General features: G+C 47.7%; 1 protein-coding gene across 1 annotated transcript; it reads left to right on the top strand.

The window, feature by feature from the left end:
* The first annotated feature begins 2432 nt into the window (after positions 1 to 2432).
* On the top strand, positions 2433 to 17037 carry AKR1A1 (aldo-keto reductase family 1 member A1). The gene is made up of 9 exons (XM_055341634.1): positions 2433 to 2846; positions 10291 to 10380; positions 13283 to 13402; positions 13573 to 13724; positions 14349 to 14544; positions 15016 to 15215; positions 15471 to 15543; positions 15688 to 15774; positions 16410 to 17037. Exons 2-9 carry the CDS (start codon positions 10297 to 10299, stop codon positions 16473 to 16475), a joined length of 978 nt encoding a protein of 325 aa, XP_055197609.1. The 5' UTR covers positions 2433 to 2846; positions 10291 to 10296; the 3' UTR covers positions 16476 to 17037.
* Positions 17038 to 19123: the final 2086 nt, after the last annotated feature.

The following is a 19123-nucleotide window of genomic DNA, read 5'->3' as shown; positions in this document are numbered from 1 at the left end:
GGGAGAAGCAGGGAGCCCCACGTGGGACTTGATCCCAGGTCTCCAGGATCACACCCTGGGCTGAAGGCTGCACTAAACCGCTGAGCCACCAGGCTGCCCAAGTCTTTGGTATCCTAACATGAGTCTGAGGGGTATTAAATTCTGATCACAGAAGCTGGAATCTTGAGTGTCTTTATGAGGATAGTTAGCATCAAACGTTGGACATTTGCTCTATCAGGACACTACCTATATTGAGGAAACAGGGAGTAATCCAGGGAGCAAAAAAACAATAGGAAAGAATAAAGGAGCAGGGGACTCTGGAGGTGTGAGGAGAAAAAGGCAGAGCTACACAGAGGGGAAAATGTAAAATGCAAGCCACCTCTCAGGCAAGGGCTATTTCAACCATAAAATCCGTGAACTTAATAGCTGTGTGACTTTGGGCAAGCTACTTTACCTCGGTGAGTCTGTGCAATCTGTAAAACCGGAAGGTGAATACCTCCCTCACAGGCGACTTCCAATGTGCTGGTAACATCTGTATTTTCACTTCGATAACAATTATATGGGGGAGAGGGGGAATCACAGAGCTGTACATTTAAGATTGCTGCATTTTGGGATGCCTGAGTGGCTCAGAGGTTGAATGCCTGCCTTTGGCTCAGAGCGTGATCCTGGATTCCCGGGTTCGAGTCTCACATCGGGCTCCCTGTATGGAGCCTGCTTCTTCCTCTGCCTATGTCTCTGTCTCTGTGTCTCTCATGATAAATAAATAAAATATTAAAAAAAGATTGTTGCATTTTTCTGTATGTATGCTATACTGTACTTCAATTAAAAAGCTTACAAAAAAAAAAGCTTACAAAAAATTTAAAAAGAACACTCCCTTGGGGCAGCCCCGGTGGCTTAGATGTTTAGTGCCTGCCTTTGGCCCAGGGTGTGACCCTGGAGACCGGGGATTGTCGGGCTCCCTGCACGAAGCCTGCTTCTCCCTCTGCCTGTGTCTCTGCCTCTCTCTTCCTTCTGCGTCTTTCATGAATAAATAAGTAAAATCTTAAAAAAAAAAAAAAAGAAAGAGAGAGAGAGAGAACACTCCCTTTACAAGATTGTTGTGAGGATTCAGTAAAAACATGTTTATAGGGGCGCCTGGGTGGCTCAGCGGTTGAGCGTCTGCCTTCAGCTCAGGGCGTGATTCTGGGACCCAGGTTTGAATCTCGCATTGGGCTCCCTGCGTGGGGCCTGCTTCTCCCTCTGCCGGTGTCTTTGCTTCTCTGTGTCTCTCGTGAAAAAATAAGTAAAATCTTTTCTTTTTTTTAATTTTTATTTATTTACAGAGAGAGAAAGAGGCAGAGACATAGGCAGAGGGAGAAGCAGGCTCCCTGGACCGGGAGCCCGATGTGGGATTCGATCCTGGATCTCCAGGATCGCGCCCTAGGCCAAAGGCAGGCGCCAAACCGCTGTGCCACCCAGGGATCCCAATCTTTTCTTTTTTTAAAACATGTTTATAAAGTCTAACACAGGACCTGGGACATTAATTTTTTTTTTTTAAGATTTATTTATTCATTAGAGACACAGAGAGAGAAGCAGAGACATAGGCAGAGTGAGAAGCAGGCTCCATGCAGGAAGCCCAACATGGGACTCGATTCCCTGTCTCCAGGATCAGGCCCTGGGCTGAAGGCCGCGCTAAACCTCTGCGCCAGCGGGCTGCCCGGGACCTGGCGCATTAACGCGCAGCCAAGGTCCACAGTCCAGGATCGGGGCCCATGCACTTTCTTTCTTTTTTTTTTTTTTAATATTTTATTTATTTATTCATGAGACACACAGGGAGAGAGACAGAGAGAGAGAGCGAGGCAGAGGGAGAAGCAAGCTCCATGCAGGGAGCCCGATGTGGGACTCCATCCTGGGTCTCCAGGGTCAGGCCCTGGGCTGAAGGCGATGCTAAGCCATTGAGCCACCCAGGCTGCCCCCCATGCACTTTCTATCTCTTGGAGCCCATAGGCCTGAGGTCTTCCTCGTTACAGACAACTCTTAGGCTACGGCTACATTCTGAGCCTGTTTACCTGACCAGGTAAGCGGGCCGGCCTCAGGTAGACGCGGGGAACCTGGCTGACTCTAAGGGAAAGGAGCGGGAGCTGGTTCTTTCTTTCTTTTTTTAAAATTTTTATTTATTTATTCATGAGAGACAGAGAAAGAGAGAGATGGAGGCAGAGACACAGGCAGAGGGAGAAGCAGGTTCCCCGCAAGGAGCCCGACGTGGGACTGGATCCGGGATCGCGGGACCAGCAGGCGTTGGTTCGGTGAATCCAGGGTGAGGCGGCCGGAGGAGCACTTGCCACGTGACCCCGGGGCCCTCCCGCTCCCGCAGCGGCCGCTCCCCAGAAGGCGGCGCGGCCTAGAGCGGCGGCGCGCGGTGCACTGTGGGCCAGCAGAGGCGCGGGCCGGCAGCCGCCGGAGCCCCCACGTGGCAGGCGGCTCGGGGTTCGGCCAGCCCCGCGTGCTTCAAACTTGCGCAGCGAAGCGTGTCTAAACTCCAGCGAATCCTTTTGAAAAAAAAAAAAATAAAATAAACTCCAGCGAATCCGACCGCTAGCCCCTAGAGAAGGGGAAGGTGCAGGCTGCCCGCTCTGGCTTCCGCCAGCTCCTCACGGGGCCAGGGGTGGGGTCCGCCGCCGCGCGTGATGTTGAAAGCCCGGCCCTCTCCCCTCTGGGAGGAGCTTCCTCGTCGCTGCCAGATTTAAGCCAGGTCCCGGCCTTCAGCATCGGGCCATCTTCCCTCGCAGCCCAGCAGTTCCCGGAGCTGAGGCGTGTTGGATCGTGGGCAGGGCCCAGAACCGAGCAGAGGTCACACTGCCTCGTTGACGCTCTGCGCTCCAGCCGGGGTGAGTTGCTGCTGCTGCTCCCATCTCCTCCTGCCCCCCCCGAATAGAGCAGAGAGCTCAGGCTCTGGAGGCAGTCTGACTCGGTTTCCCAATTGAACCCTGTGTGGTGATGTCTAAATTCTCAGTTTGTCTGGACCTCAGTTTTCTTACCCATGAAATGAGTTCCTACATCGCAACTGCGGTGAGAGTTAAGTGAGATAAAGCTTTTAAAAGCGTGTGTCCACTGTTAGGTTGTTCAGGAAGTTTTAGTTGAACTCTTTCTGAGGACAGGTCTGAAACCTGGACTTTGCCATGAAGAGGTGGGAAAATGAAGAAGGAGGGAGCCAGGTTATGAAAGATACTACTAAGGGGCGCTTAGGTAGGCAAGAACTGCTGGAAGACTTTGAGCCTTAGGGCAGCCCCAGTGGCCCAGCGGCTTAGCAACGCCTTCAGCCCAGGCTGTGATCCTGGAGACCCTGGATTGAGTCCCACGTCGGGCTCCCTGCATGGAACCTACTTCTCCCTCTGCCTGCTGTGTCTCTGCCTCTCTCTCTGTGTCTCTCATGAGTAAATAAATAAAATCTTTAAAAAAAAAAAAAGACTTTGAGCCTTGGAGTCACAAGGTCAGATTTAATGAATGGATTGTAGGGAGAGGGGCCGCACTGAAGCAGAGAGATTGGTGGTTCAGGTAGGTGTGGTTCAAGCTAGAGCAGTGGCGGTGGAGACAGACATGGATGGACTGGAGAAAGAAAAAAGAAATATTTTGAAATCCTTTTCTATCATAAATAAATAAAAATTAAAAAAAAAAAAAAGGGATCCCTGGGTGGTGCAGCAGTTTGGCGCCTGCCTTTGGCCCAGGGCGTGATCCTGGAGACCCCGGATCGAATCCCACGTCAGGCTCCCAGTGCATGGGGCCTGCTTCTCCCTCTGCCTGTGTCTCTGCCCCCCCCCCCTGTGACTATCATAAATAAATATTTAAAAAAATAAAAAAATCCTTTTCACATACCTCAAGTATGTGAAGTGTTACTGTAGTCTTAGGTTTTACATTACAGTATAGAGCAAACTGTATCTTTTAAAAAATATTGACCAATATATTTTTTTTAACATTTTATTTATTTATTCATAGAGACACAGAGAGAGAGAGAGGCAGAGACACAGGCAGAGGGAGAAGCAGGCTCCATGCAGGGAGCCTGACGTGGGACTCGATCCAGGGTCTCCAGGATCACGCCCTGGGCTGCAAGCGGCGCTAAACCACTGCGCCACCGGGGCTGCCCAAATATTGACCAATATTAATAGGATTTTTAACCCAGCCAAATTGACCAAATCTTGATCACTGTTACATATTTAAGGTAGTTTTCTATGCTGGCTTCTTAGAAGTACAGGCAAGGATATACTCTCCTACCCATCACCTGTCAAACCATAATCTGATAGATAATACTAAAAAATGCCAAATGAACTGAAATAATTTATTTAGATATTTTTTTCAAGACCCTGTGGATTGTACTATGAATTGTTTAACAGTTGTTATCCAGGGCCTTGAGTCCCTGCTGAGAGAGGTATACCGAATGAAGAGCATTGGTCAGGCACTGTGCAAAGTACTTGATAGGGCGTCTCTTCAAAATGGGGGAGGGGTCCTGAGATTCAAATCCAGGTCTGTGCAATTGCAGGCCTTGAACCATTTCCTTTGTGGTTTGCTGCTGGATATGATGAGTAGAGTTTTGGACATGTTGAGTCTTAGATACCTATAGGTTGTATGGGTAGAGATGTCCAGAGGGAGCTGCAGGTCCAGGACTGGGTTGGGCAGAATCAGTGCTTAACGTGGTAAGTGAAGACATGAGCTTAACTAGGGAGTGGGAGGAGGTTTGGAGACAGAACTCTGAGGGACACTAACATTTGTGAGAGATAGAGGAGAGGCCCAGGCAGCCCGGAACACTCATGTAAATACTGCTTTCTCTTTTTCCTGTGTTTTTAAGTTTCCTGCATCCAGGCAGCAGCTATAGAGTCCTCTGAGAAGGGAAGACAGCCCCAGACAGAAGGAATGTAGATGCTGACTTGGGAATAATAAAACCCAAGTCCTTTTTTTATTTTTTTTATTTTTAATTAAGGATTTTTTTTTTTTAATTTTTTTTTTTAATTTTTTTTTTTTTTTTTATTTACTTAGGATAGTCACAGAGAGAGAGAGGGAGGCAGAGACACAGGCAGAGGGAGAAGCAGGCTCCATGCACCGGGAGCCCGATGTGGGATTCGATCCCGGGTCTCCAGGATCGCGCCCTGGGCCAAAGGCAGGCGCCAAACCGCTGCGCCACCCAGGGATCCCAAGGATTTTTTTTTTTATTAAGGATTTTAAGTAATCTGAACATCCAACATAGGACTTGAACTTACAACCCCACGATCAAGAGTTGCGTGCTCTACCAAGTGAGCCAGCCAGGTGCCCCTAAAACCTGAGCCCTGGCAGCCCAGTGGCTCAACAGTTTAGTGCCGCCTTCAGCCCAGAGTGTGATCCTGGAGACCCGAGATCGAGTCCCACGTCAGGCTCCCTGCATAGAGCCTGCTTCTCCCTCTGCCTGTGTCTCTGCCTCTCTCTCTCTCTCTTTCTCTCTCTCTGTGTCTCTCATGAATAAATAAAATCTTAAAAAAAAAAATCCCTTCCCTCCATCAATATCAAAAGTATTTACACAGGATACATTTTTCCTCCCCCACAGGATACATATTAAAAAAAAATAAATAAAACCTGAGTCCTAAAAAAAAAAAAAAAAAAAAAAAAAAAAACCTGAGTCCTGATACCACCTATGCCCCCCTCCCCACCATGCAGCTTTTCTTTTTTATGTGTAAATTCTCTCCTAAGTTTTTTTTTTAAACTTTTTAAAAATATTTTATTTATTTATTCATGAGAGAGAGAGGCACCCCCTTTTTATTTTTATTTTATTTTTATTTTTTAAAATTGTTTTTATTATTCATGATAGACATAGAGAGAGGCAGAGACACAGGCAGAGGGAGAAGCAGGCTCCATGCAGGGAGCCCGACGAGGGACTCCAGGATCACGCGGGACTCCAGGATTATGCCCTGGGCCAAAGGCAGGCGCTGAACCACTCAGCCACCCAGGGATCCCCCACCACCCCCTTTTTAAAGATTATATTTATTAGAGAGCCTGTGAGGAGGGGAAGAGCAGAGGGGGGAGGAGAGGGACAGTCAGACACTGTGCACGGAGCCCAACACGGGGCTCCATCCCAGGACCCTGAGATTACGACCTGAGCCAAAGGCAGATGCTTAACTGACTGAGCCACCCAGGTGCCCCAAACGTCTCCCAAATTAACATAAGGGTTTCTGATTGCTGCCAGAGGCCAAGCAAGGCAGTTCCTGACAGCTTCAGAGCCTGTTAATGCAGGAGAAGGCTGGAAAGTGAATCCCCGAGGCAGAAGATGAGGAAGTCAGGAGCTGGCAAAGTATGATTTCCTGTCCTAGAGAAAAACATTTGTTCTCTGTGCCCCTCCATTCTCTCCTTTGGAGCTCTTGTTCTTTGAACCTCTTTGTTAGGTGTTCCTTATTCTATGACGCCCCCCCCTCCCTTGCCCCACGCCCCACCTCCCGGCCTCTTGGGTTTTCTTTTTTTTTTTTTTCCTCTTGGGTTTTCTGTTTCACCATCAAAAGGGAGAAGCAAGCATCAGGTTTCTTCCTTTTTGCCTTAGACTAGGCTTTTGTTCAAGCTTTCAGCCTAAGTCCATGTGTAATTTCAGAGTTCTCCAATGTGTGCTAGGAAATCTGGGAGAGGCCAGCAGGTCACCTGTTTGGGGATCAAGCCCAGGACACCAGCCACAGACCCTGGTGGCAACTGGCAGACTAGTTCCTCCTGTGAAGTTCAGACAAACTTGCCTGATCCCTGGGAAGTTTGGTAACAGTACTACCCTCAGTGATCTGTGGTTTGCTGCCCAGACTGAACAATTTTGTTTCTGTTTCAGCAGAAAAAGGTACCCATAACCACAGTATGCTAGACTATAAAAATCTTCCAGAGTTGGAAGTATTAGGAAAAACGATTTTGGTATGTCAGTTATATTTACAACTTGTCTTATTTCCTGCTCTACCATAATATTCTTGATGTCTTTTCAGAACTTAGAAACAAAGGTTATATTTATAAAGTTATTGCTGGCAATGAAATCAATCCCAAGGAAGTGATATCTATAGTACTGAGGAGATCAAGGGAAAAGGTTATTTCAAGCTTATTGGCTCTTAGGTTGAGCATTCTTTTTCTTTTCCCTTTCCCTTGGATAACTCCTATTCATCAAGACTTGATTGACTCAGGGACGCCTTGCTGGCTCAGTGGTAGAGTATGCATCTTTTATTTATTTATTTTTTTAAGAGAGAGAAAGAGAGAGAACAGAAGTGAGAGGGAGAGAGAGAGAAAGGCAGACGCTCAACTGCTGAGCCACCCAGGTGTCCCTTCTTTTTTTTTTTTTTAGATTGGTGGATTGAGGCAAAGGGAGATGGAGAGAGAGAATCTTTTTTTTTTTTTTGGAGAGAGAGAATCTTAAGTAGGCCCCACACCCAGCTCCCAGCCCAGTCTCAGGATCCTGAGGTCATGACCTGAGCTGAAATCAGGAGTTGGACACTTAACCAACTGAGTCACTCAGGCGCCCCAAGCATGCAACTATTGATCACGGGGTTGTGAGTTTGAGCCCCAACATTAGATGTAGAGATTACTTAAAAATAGAAAATCTGGGGATCCCTGGTGGCTCAGCGGTTTAACGCCTGCCTTCGGCCCAGGGCATGATCCTGGAGTCCCAGGATCGAGTCCCACATCGAGCTCCCTGCATGGAGCCTGCTTCTCCCTGTGCCTATATCTCTGCTTCTCTCTCTCTCTCTCTCTCTCATGAATAAATAAAAAATAAATAAAATATTTTTAAAAATAGAAAATCTTGGGCAGCCCCGGTGGCTGAGTGGTTTAGCGCCACCTTCAGCCAAGGGCCTGGTCCTGGAGACCCGGGATCGAGTCCCACGTCGGGCTCCCTGCATGGAGCCTGCTTCTCCCTCTGCCTGTGTCTCTGCCCCTCTCTCTCTCTCTCTCTCTCTCTCTCTCTCTCTCTCTCTCTCTCTCTCTTTGTCTCTCATGAATAAATAAATAAAATAAAAAAAATAATTTGTCTTAAAAAAAAAAAAGAAAAAGGAAAGAAAATCTTGGGCAGCCTGGTGACTCAGCGGTTTAGTGCCGCCTTCAGCCCAGGGTGTGATCCTGGGATCGAGTCCCATGTCAGGCTCCCTGCATGGAGCCTGCTTTTTCCTCTGCCTGTGTCTCTGCCTCTCTCTCTCTCTCTCTCATATGAATAAATAAAATCTTAAAAAATAAAATAAAATGAAGTCTTTTGGGACGCCTGGGTGGCTTAGTGGTTGAGCGTCTGCCTTCAGCTCAGGGCATGATCCCGGGATCTGGATTCTGAGTCCTGTGCCAGGCTCCCTGCAGGGAGCCTCCTTCTTCTTCTCCTCTGCCTATGTCTTGCCTCTCTCTGTGTGTCTCCTGGGATCACATCCTGAGCCAAGGCAGATGCTCAGTCTCTGAGCCACCCAGGTGCCCCAAAAATAAGATCTTAAAAAAAAAAAAAGAATCAAATATTATTTCCAAGAAGCCATCCTAGCAGGGTTACTCTTTTCTTGTTGCAGTTGTGCAGATTTTAGTCCTATCTCATACATTGTACTAATACCCTCTGTCCTCACTACACCAGCCCATAATAAACTCCAAGAGGGCAGGGACTCTGAATATGTGGGTCTCTTAGGCCCAGTACAAGACCCGGAGTATTCATCTTTTACTGACTGAACGAGTATTCGTGGGCCCTTTGGAGACTTCTGATTTTCAAAGCTCTCCAAAGAGGGTTGCTCCAGTAACACCTGTTTTGTTCAGTTGGAAATGTTCTTGTGTCTATAATTTATTGCTTTCTGCTATATCTGATTCCCCTTCCTGGAAAGCCTTCTCCCCTTGACTCCCCTTGGGGAAGTCCAACTTAAAAGCCAATGTCTATATTCCCTGGTCCTTGCCCTACAGATGTCATTTGCTTTTCTGTAGCACATTGTGATAGGTGTCTACTGTGAGGCACAACACATGAATATTAGGAGTCTGTTTAACCTGGCCTTTTTTTGTCTTTTTCCATTGGCTCCTCCTTGGTTCCTTGGCTTTGCTACTTCTCAGCTGTTAATTTGGGGGCAAATAACTTCCCCTCTTAGTTTGCTTTTCTTTTCTTTCTTTTTTTTAAAGATTTTATTTGTTCATGAGAGACACACACACACACACAGAGAGGCAAAGACATAGGCAGAGGGAGAAGCAGGCTCCATGCAGGGAGTCCGACGTAGGACTTGATCCTGGGACTCCAGGATCACACCCTGGGCTGAAGGCAGGCGCTAAACCGTGAGCCACCCAGGGATCCCCTGAGTTTGCTATTTTCTTTTTTCTTTTCTTTTTTTTTTTTTTTTTGATAAAGATTTTATTTATTTATTCATGAGAGACACACAGAGAGAGAGAGAGGCAGAGACACAGGCAGAGGGAGAAGCAGGCTCCATGCAAGGAGCCTGACATGGGACTCGATCCTGGGTCTCCAGGATCATGTCCGGGACTGAAGGCGGCGCTAAACCGCTGAGCCACTGGGGCTGCCCTGAGTTTGCTTTTTTCATCTAAAAAATGGTATACTGGGTAGCCCGGGTGGCTCAGCAGTTTGGCACCTGCCTTTGGCCCAGGGCATGATCCTGGAGACCTGGGATTGAGTCCCACATCGGGCTCCCTGCATAGAGCCTGTTTCTCCCTCTGCTGTGTCTCTGCCTCTCTCTCTCTCTGTGTGTGTGTGTGTGTGTGTCTCTCATGAATGAATAAATAAATAAAATCTTTAAATAAATAAATGAATAAATAAATAAATAAATAAATAAATAAATAAATAAATAAATAAAGGTATACTTCCCTTGTAAGACTCCACTCTGGCCTAGTAGCGTGCAGATCAGACCAGTCTGTGAGGGACTAGGAGAATCTCTAGTTTCTGAGAGCCTCCTGGGAATGTTTGTTTCATCCTCAGAGAGGTGACCTGTTCCTGAATCTGTTCTGTCACTTGGTCTCACTTTGACTTATCGTGGCCTTTGCTATCTTACAGTGGCTTGAGACTTTATGTTGTCAAGTCTGGATACTTTAGGGAGCCACCCACCTTTGTTTTTAGGTATTAGAGCTCTCTGACACAGACCTTTAGCCCGGTAGAAGGAAGGACAGCCAGGCTGGTGGTCCAGTTAATGTTTGTCCAGGAACTCCTAGCTTTGGTTGGTTCTGGTTATGCTGTTTTAGCTGCCCTCTGCTTACAGGCATGTATGCACAATCATGTATTTGTTGTCTCATGTCTGTGCTCCCTTTACCACCCATGTTTTATGGGACTCTTGACCAATGGGTAGCAGAGGCTCAAGCAGCAACACTGACCCCCATACCATTCTCTTCCCATTGGTGTTTCAGGGGGCGATGGCGGCTTCATGTGTCCTCCTGCACACTGGGCAGAAGATGCCCCTGATTGGGCTGGGCACCTGGAAGAGTGATCCTGGCCAGGTGAGAAATGGAGGACAGGGAGGAGGGCTTCTTGCACCTTTGCCAGGGAAAAGGGAGAATTTGAGAGAGGGCCCCTGAATTTTCCCTAGCAGCCCCATCCTGGTACTCTATTTCAGGTAGGGATGAGCCTGAAAGGCACTAGGAAGAAACAAGGGAAGAAGAGGCCAGCAGTGAGCCCTTGGCTTCCTCAGCTAACTCAGAGGACAGCTGCGGGGCCCAGAAGGGCTAAGGGAATAGGAAGGAACCATTTCCCTAATGAGATCTGTACTGAGTGCTGTGGCAGACATGGGACCCCACTGTGGCCCTGTGCTGATCCCTAATAGGGCATTTAAGTACCGTGATCATATCTTCCTCTCCCACACAGGGCTCAAGGGCTGGGCCACTCCCTAGTGTTCAGTCCAGAAGTAGGCACATGATAGGTGTCAGGGTTTGAAGAATACCTGTCAACTGTAGAGACCAAGGGTTAGTAAACTTTTTCTTTTCTTTTAAGATTTGTTTATTTATTTATTCATGAGAGACGCAGAGACAGGTGGAGGGAGAAGCAGGCTTCTCACAGGGAGCCCAATGTGGGACTCAATCCCCAGACCTGGGATCACACCCTGAGCCTAAGGCAGACGCTCAACCGCTGAACTACCCAGGGATCCCAGCAAACTTTTTCTTAAAGAACCAGATGCTTAATGGTTGAGATTTTGCTGGACAAGTTGCAAAATGGGGGCAATTATATCCTTAAGTAACCTTTTAAAGATGTAACAACCATTCTTAGCTGAAAAAAACAAAAGGCTAGCTGGAGTTTAATAACCCTAGTATAGACTCTTCCAATTTAGGGGAGTGTGGGAATCGAGACCAGCTTTCCTAGGGTTGTTGTAACTAGAGATGCAGTTCCCACCTGGGGTGGGGCATCTTCCCAGGGCTTCTTTCTGCTTTGGAAATCTGAGTCAGAGTTTAGAGAAGTTTGGGGATTAAGTTTGAGAAGGACTTTTGGCAGGGAGAAGAGCCTCTTCTCTCTTGGAATTAGGCTGGTATTTGTGGTGTGCTCTGCCTCTTTTTCCTTTGTTTTCCTTCCTCTAGCTGCCTAGAACCCTGGAGCCAGGGTGTCTGTACTCCAGGCAGTCGCTGACACTGCCCAGGACAGGTCTAGGAGCTAGGTAAAGGCAAGGGGTGGAAATCAGAACCTGGGCCAAGACTGGGGGTATGGGTCAGCAGGGTGAGGGGAGTACGTCTGGATAGTAAGAGCTGTACCTAGATGGAGATTTTTTTTTTTTAAGATTTTATTTATTCATAGACACACACACAGAGAGAGGCAGAGACACAGGCAGAGGGAGAAGCGGGCTCCATGCAGAGAGCCCCACGTGGGACTTGATCCAGGATCACACCCCGGGCTGCAGGCGGCGCTAAACCACTGCGCCACCGGGGCTACCCTGAGATTTTTTTTTTTTTAAGATTTTATGTATTTATTTATTTTATTTTTTTAAAGATTTTATTTATTCATTCATTCAGAGAGAGCGAAGAGAGAGGCAGAGACACAGGCAGAGGGAGAAGCAGGCTCCATGCAGGAAGCCCGATGTGGGACTCGATCCCAGGTCTCCAGGATCACACCCCAGGCTGCAGGCGGCGCTAAACCGTTGCGCCACCGGGGCTGCCCTTAAGATTTTATTTATTTGAGAGAATGAGAGAGAACGAGCTTGAGGGAGAAAGGGCACAAGCAGAGGGAAGGGGTAGAGGAAGAAGGAGATTCCTCACAGAGCAGGGAGCCTGATCCCAGACTTGATCCCAGACTCTGGGATCATGACCTGAGCTGAAGGCAGACATTTAACTGACTGAGCCACCCAGGCACCCTAGATGGGGATCTTAAAAGGCAAGGCCCTGGCACCCTTGGTTCTGCTTTTTTTTTTTTTTTAATATAGCTGTATTTTTATTATTTTTCTTAAAGATTTTTATTTATTCATGAGAGACACAGAGAGAGAGGCAGAGACAGAGGCAGAGGGAGAAGCAGGCTCAACGCAGGGAGCCCGACGTGGGACTCGATCCCGGGTGTCCAGGATCACACCCTGGGCTGAAGGTGGCACCAAACCACTGAGCCACCAGGGCTGCCCTGGTTCTGCTTCTGATGCCAAGTTTCTAGTTTGTTTTTTAGCAAATTGACTGACCTGTCCGCCTACTTTGTGTCTGCTTTCTTCTCTCCCAACAGAGGGCTCTGGGCCCAGCTTCCATCTCACTTCTCTGCCTTCCTTAATTTTTTCCCCCCTCTCAGAGCTCTTTTGCTCCTTCGAACTCCCAGAGCTCACTTGATCTACAGGGCTCCATAAGGATCTCTCAGTGTAGCACTGGCCTATAAATTATTTACCTGTGTATCGTGTTTCCCTAATCAGCTCCTCAGACCTAGAGAACCAGTCTCCATGACCTAAACTTCTGTTTTCTTTTAATGTATCCATCCATCTACTGAGCGTCTGAGAGTACCAATGTTAGTTTTTTTTTTTTTTTAAGATTTTATTTATTTTTTCATGAGACACACAGAGAGGGGCTGAAACACAGGCAGAGGGAGAAGCAGGCTCCATGCAGGGAGCCTGACGTGGGACTCCATCCCAGGTCTCCAGGATCATGCCTCTAGCTGAAGGTGGCGCTAAACCGCTGAGCCACCCGGGCTGCCCCAATGTTAGTTTTTTACTAGGCCCCACTAAGATTGCTTGGGTAGGAGGGAATCTAGGGGATTATTAGGCCAGCGCAAAGGGTTTGGGGTCTCTGAAGAGGCTTCTAGTCCCCTAGACTAGAACCATTTTTCATCTTCCCACTCCAGGGAAGTGGGATAACAGGGATAACTGCCCCTTTCCCCATTAGTGACCCTCAGGAGGGCAGTTTCTGGCCTAGGCCAACAGAACTGAAACCTTTGCATCTCATCTGGCAGGTAAAAGCAGCTATTACGTATGCCCTGAGTGTAGGCTACCGCCACATTGACTGTGCTGCTATCTACGGCAATGAGGCTGAGATCGGGGAGGCCCTGAAGGAGAATGTAGGACCTGGCAAGGTGAGGACTAGGGTGACGGAGGGGTGGGGTGAGGGCTGGAGTCCTGCCTGGAGGGATCTGGCAGCGTCTTCCTTCTAATTCCTTGCCCAGAGGTGAGGGTGGGTGAAATGATTTAGCTGTGTATCGGTTGCCCATGGCTCTTCTCACTATGGGCCCTGCCCCTGTACCAGGTGGTGCTTCGAGAGGAGCTGTTTGTGACTTCTAAGCTGTGGAACACTAAACACCACCCCAAGGATGTGGAGCCTGCCCTCCGGAAGACACTGGCTGACCTCCAGCTGGAGTATTTGGACCTGTACCTGATGCACTGGCCTTATGCCTTTGAGTGAGTCTTGCCAGGGTCTTCATCCAGGGAGTCAGGTGTTGGGGGAGTTATGGTAGTAACTTGTAAGGCACAAGAGCAGGGCAGGAGAGGAACACTCCTCAGCTTGCCATGGGAACTCAGCCTTTTATGCCATCGCAGCCAAGAGTTTAGCTACAGCAAAGAAGTGTAGCTTCACCTGAGGTGGATCCTAGGGATACATGGGTGGTCCCTCCCCCTCCCTTTATTCATTCAGGAAACTACTGGCTTCTGCTGAGCTAGGCCTAGGATTGCAGTAGAGAATCAGCTCCAGCAGAGGGTATGAGAGGAGCCTACCAGGAGCTCTGTGCCAGTCCTAGAAGAAGATTGCAAGAACATGCAACTCTTTGAGGAGGAAGGAGTTCAGAAAGACTTCCCAGAGGAGAAGAGATACAATTTGTGTCTAGGAAGAAGAGGAGAGGGAATGGGCGTTCTATATAGAGTTAACACCTGGGTCATGACCTAAGCGGGTGAAAGAGCATGCTTGTTTTTTTATTCTTGGCCTTTTGCCCTTTCTGGGCTTGGTATGGGGACACAGAGTGGCTGGATGAGCAGATAAGGCAGGAGCCTTGCATTTGTGCCCACTCATGGGGGGCTGTCTTTACTTAGGCGGGGAGACAACCTTTTCCCTAAAAACGCCGATGGGACAATCCGCTATGACTCTACCCACTACAAGGAGACCTGGAAAGCTCTGGAGGCACTGGTGGCTAAGGGACTGGTACGAGCACTGGGCCTGTCCAATTTCAGCAGTCGGCAGATCGATGATGTGCTCAGTGTGGCCTCTGTACGCCCAGCTGTCCTGCAGGTGAGCACAGCAACACAGATCTGTTGCTTTGAGAGCATATGTGTGTGCGGGAACATAAGTGAGCAGATGATGGGTCTACTTCATGGAGATGGCTAGCAAGTTTTCAGAAGTGTTGACGAAGGAATTTTCTGCATAAAGGAGAGCATTGAGGTAACTACACTGGAGTTAAAAAAAACTAAAAAGTCTTTGATTCAAGCACAATGGAAATAAATGTGAACGATGTATGTGTAAAGTAAGGTTCTGTCAGTAAGAAGTACTATGTATTGGTTCATATCAAACACAAGAATATTAAAAAACCAAAAATAAAGACATTGAGGTGTGGGAAGAGAATGGAGTGGCAGGTGAGGAGTGGGGAAGGTGGGCTGAGGGGAATTGGGGAGTCAGCAATGCAAGGTTGACCGAGATATGGGGGCCCCACAAGCTGGGTGAGACCAGCCGATAGTGATGGTTTTTTTTTTTTGTTTGTTTCAGGTGGAATGTCACCCATACTTGGCTCAGAAGGAGCTGATTGCTCACTGCCAAGCACGCGGCCTGGAGGTGACCGCTTATAGCCCTCTGGGATCCTCTGATCGAGCTTGGCGTGATCCTGATGAGCCTGTCCTACTTGAGGAGCCGGTAGTCTTGGCACTGGCTGAAAAGTATGGCCGGTCTCCAGCTCAGATCCTGCTCAGGTGTGGGCAATCTTGGGGAAAGAAGTACGGAGAGGGCACCTGGGTTGGGAGGCAAGGGTTGAGTGATTCCTTATCCAACTACCTGAGTGAGGCTGCTAATCTTGCTGTATAATCTAGGGGAAGCTACTCTGAGGCATGTTCCCCATTCTACTGGGGCTCAGGGACACCAGGAGTTTAGAGAAGGCTGTGTGGAGGACGAAACAATGATTGTGAGTACTGACTCCTCTTCCTAATCTACTTCAATCCCCCACTTAGGTGGCAGGTCCAGCGGAAAGTGATCTGCATCCCCAAGAGTATCACACCTTCACGTATTCTCCAGAACATCCAGGTACTTGGTGATGGGTCCTGTCTTCTTGGTCTCAACCTTTAGCCCGTTGGGACATAGTTTGGCTCCGACTCTGCCTGGCAAGAAGAAGAATCCTGGCTTCCACACACAAAGCTGATTTTCCTGATCCCTACTTCTTATCCCCAGGTGTTTGACTTCACCTTTAGCCCAGACGAGATGAAGCAGCTAGATGCCCTGAATAAAAATTGGCGATACATTGTGCCCATGCTCACAGTGAGTATATATCACCTGCCAGAGTTAGGGAATATAAGATTTGGGGCAGAATTCTGGCCTAGATCTAGCCTCTCGGCCTTGCTGGTCAGAGGAGGAGCTGAATGTTGTTGGTAGGATTGCTGTCCTGAACACAGTGGGTTCTTTTCTTTTTATTAAGCTTGGGAAAGTAATAAGGCTTGGGGATAAAGCAATAGCTTTTGAGTCCCAGTCCAGCTTTGATATCTTGTGACCTAGAACAAGTTATTTAAGTTTTACAAGCCTCAATTTATCTGTAAAAGGATCCCAGTTCTTGATACATTGCAAGTTCTCAGTATATGGTATAAATGAGAGGAGGCTTTAAGGCATTCTCAGTCTTGGTAGAGGAATTGAGGTTGGGTTGAAGCCTGTTACAGGTAGGGAAATAAATAGTTCCTTATTCCAGTTGAGACTATGAACGCTTAGGGGCAGGGACAGGTATACACCAGGCTATGGATTGCTGGTATGTCAATACTGGCATTCTCTGGTGCTCAGGGTCCTGCCACTGCCATCTGGCATAGTGCTGTTTATAGGTGATGTTCAGGAGGATTCAGGGAAAGGCCCTGTGTCTTTGGAATGTCAACTCCTGCTAATAGAGTCATCTGTCTGTCTCTTTCCAGGTGGATGGGAAGAGGGTCCCGAGAGATGCAGGGCACCCTCTGTACCCCTTTAATGATCCATACTGAGACCACCACTTCCTGGTTTCCATTCCAGCTCTTCAACTACAAGGTCCTGCCACCCCCAGAAAGGAGTTAATAAAGTCATTGGAGCAGCCACACTACTTGCTTATTTGTCTGGTCAGACCTGAGATGGAAACTATTTCCCTTAGAGCTGCTGAGCTGAGGGATGCTGGATGCCACCTGTCCCAAGCCCGGACTTCTTTTCTTTTTTGTTTCTGGAGAAACCAGTATGTGGCTGAATTCCAGTTCTACTTTCTTGAATTAGGTACATTGAGGTAGTACTGCCATCTAGTGGCAGCTCACAGCACTACATACTGTCCCAGAGTGCCCAAAATTAGTCTTCTCAGAGTGCCATCAAGGTACGGAGAGTCGGGATCCCTGGGTGGCGCAGGGGTTTGGTGCCTGCCTTTGGCTCAGGGCGTGATCCTGGAGACCCGGGATCGAGTCCCACGTCGGGCTCCTGGTGCATGGAGCCTGCTTCTCCCTCTGCCTGTGTGTCTCTGCCCCCCCCTCTCTCTCTCTGTGACTATCGTAAATAAATGATTAAAAAAATTTTTTTTTAAAAAGGTACGGAGAGTCGTGTGGTTTCCTGGCACTGCTGGGCCTGGGTCTTGGATTCCCAACCACGACCACCAACCACCTTGTTCAGTGCCTCGGTTTAGGACTATGAAGAGCCAAAAATACCTGTATATTTAGAAGTTCAGGAATCCCAGCTTACAAAATCAGGAAAGGTAGGGATGGGGCTTTGTCTCAGATGCTACAGCAGTGTGCATAGGCTCCGTGAAGAAGGTCTAGTGAGTCTGAAAACAGGTCATTCTGCACCTATCTTAAGGTTCTATCTTATGTATTTTATAGTCCCACCAAAGGCTACTGAGGCTTTAGGAGAGTTTTAAAAAAATTCTAAACTTAAGTCACACAAAACTAATTTTAGTTTTCCAGTGGAACCATTGCTCTTCATTCAACAAATATTTATTGAGTACTTCTATGAGTTAGGCACAATACCATACCCAGGAGACCAAGACACATAGGTCCCTATGGTTTGAAGGAGGAGACAGACTTTAATTGCATAATTAGTTTAATTGCACTTAGAAGAAGTGCTATGAAAAGTGCAGAGTGAGGAGCCTACTGATTTAATCAGCTGAGGTATGAAGGAGGAATAGGGATTAATTAGTTTAAAAAGGTGAGAGTGGGAATAGTCTTACCTGCAAATTGGATAGCTTAGGGGGGAAAAGCCTTGAAACTGGAAGTTATTGGAAAAACTTAAAGAAGTCTTCCATAAAAACAAACAAACAAAAAAGTCTTCCATGATAGAACCTAAAAGTGAGGGGATCCCTGGGTGGCTCAGTGGTTTAGTGCCTGCCTTCGGCCCAGGGTGTACTGGAGTCCCGGGATCGAGTCCCACATAGGACGCCCTATGTGGAGCCTGCTTCTCCCTCTGCCTGTGTCTGCCTCTATGTCTTTCATGAGTAAATTAAAACAACAACAACAAAAACACCTGAAAGAGTGCGGATGGTATGGCATGGAAGAATGCTAAAATTAGGTAGGGCCTGGTGCTAGCCTAGGAAACTGAGTTGGATTTTACTTTTATCCTGTATGCAGCAGGAGGCCGAGGAAGAGAAGCCCCTGGGTGGCTCAGTTGGTGGGGCATCTGCCTTTGGCTCAGTTCATGGTCCCAGGGTCCTGGGATTGAGCTCTGCATTGGGCTCTCTGCTTGGCAGGGGCCTGCTCCCCCCCCACCCCCCCCCGCCTGCCATTCTGCCTACTTGTGCTTACTCTCAAATAAAATCTGGAGAAAAAAAAAAAAAGCCAAGGAAGAGTTTGGAGCAGAATTAATTTGGTTTTATTTGTGTCTTAGCAGCACAACACTGGTGTAGTGGAGAGAATGGATCAAACAGATAAAATGTAGATAAAGGGAAGCATGATGGAAGTTAGTCTTTTCTCTTGTCCTTTGTACCTGAAACAACCCACACCTTAGCCCATTATACAGTTAACAAAAGTTACTTAAATGTTCAGTTTAGCTGTCACTTCCTCTGAGACATCTTTCCTGACCTCAGCCTCCTCAGGTGGCTTGCTATACGTTTCCATAGCTCCTTGACACACTTTGATGATCTAAGTTTCTACAGTTATGAAGTAGTTTGAGTATGAGGCATATTAGTTTGCTAGGCCTGCTCTAATGGTACCACAGAATGGGTGGCTTAAAGAAAAGAGATTGATTTCTCTGGAAAGCTACAAGTCCAAGATCAAGGTATCAGCAAGGATCGCTTCCTTCTGAATGTCATGAGGGGAGGATTTGTTCCAGGCCTTTCTCCTTGGCGTATAGGTGGCTATCAACCTGTGCCTCTAGATTTTCTTTTCTCTTTGTTGTATCTACATCCAAATTTCTTCTTATTCTCCTCCTCTTTCTCCTTCTTTTGGCACTAGAAAAAACAGGATTTTATTATTCCAGCTATAAAGGGCAGGTCTTAGTAAGATGAGGGAGGGGATTCTGACAGCAGGGAGGAGGCCCCTACTTGCTGGTGATGAGTAGGTTCCATAGGATCATGATGGCCAAGTCCTCACACAGAAGCATCTTGGAGATGTAACAGTCCTTGTTGATTGACTTAGATTTTTTGCCTTAGCCACTCTTGGGGACCTCAGTCCACATCAGTTTCACA

This window comes from Nyctereutes procyonoides, unplaced genomic scaffold, assembly GCF_905146905.1.
Source record: "Nyctereutes procyonoides isolate TBG_1078 unplaced genomic scaffold, NYPRO_anot_genome, whole genome shotgun sequence".
Taxonomy (NCBI): domain Eukaryota; kingdom Metazoa; phylum Chordata; class Mammalia; order Carnivora; family Canidae; genus Nyctereutes; species Nyctereutes procyonoides.
Note: the sequence above shows the minus strand (reverse complement) of the source record. Positions and strands in the feature narration are given on the sequence as shown.

Coding starts and splice junctions, on each gene's coding strand:
- AKR1A1 (XM_055341634.1), top strand. CDS start 10,297: ATGGCGGCTTCATGTGTCCTCCTGCACACTGGGCAGAAGATGCCCCTG. Junction 15,216..15,470: donor CCAGCTCAGATCCTGCTCAG/GTGTGGGCAATC, acceptor TCCCCCACTTAG/GTGGCAGGTCCAGCGGAAAG. Junction 15,775..16,409: donor ACATTGTGCCCATGCTCACA/GTGAGTATATAT, acceptor GTCTCTTTCCAG/GTGGATGGGAAGAGGGTCCC.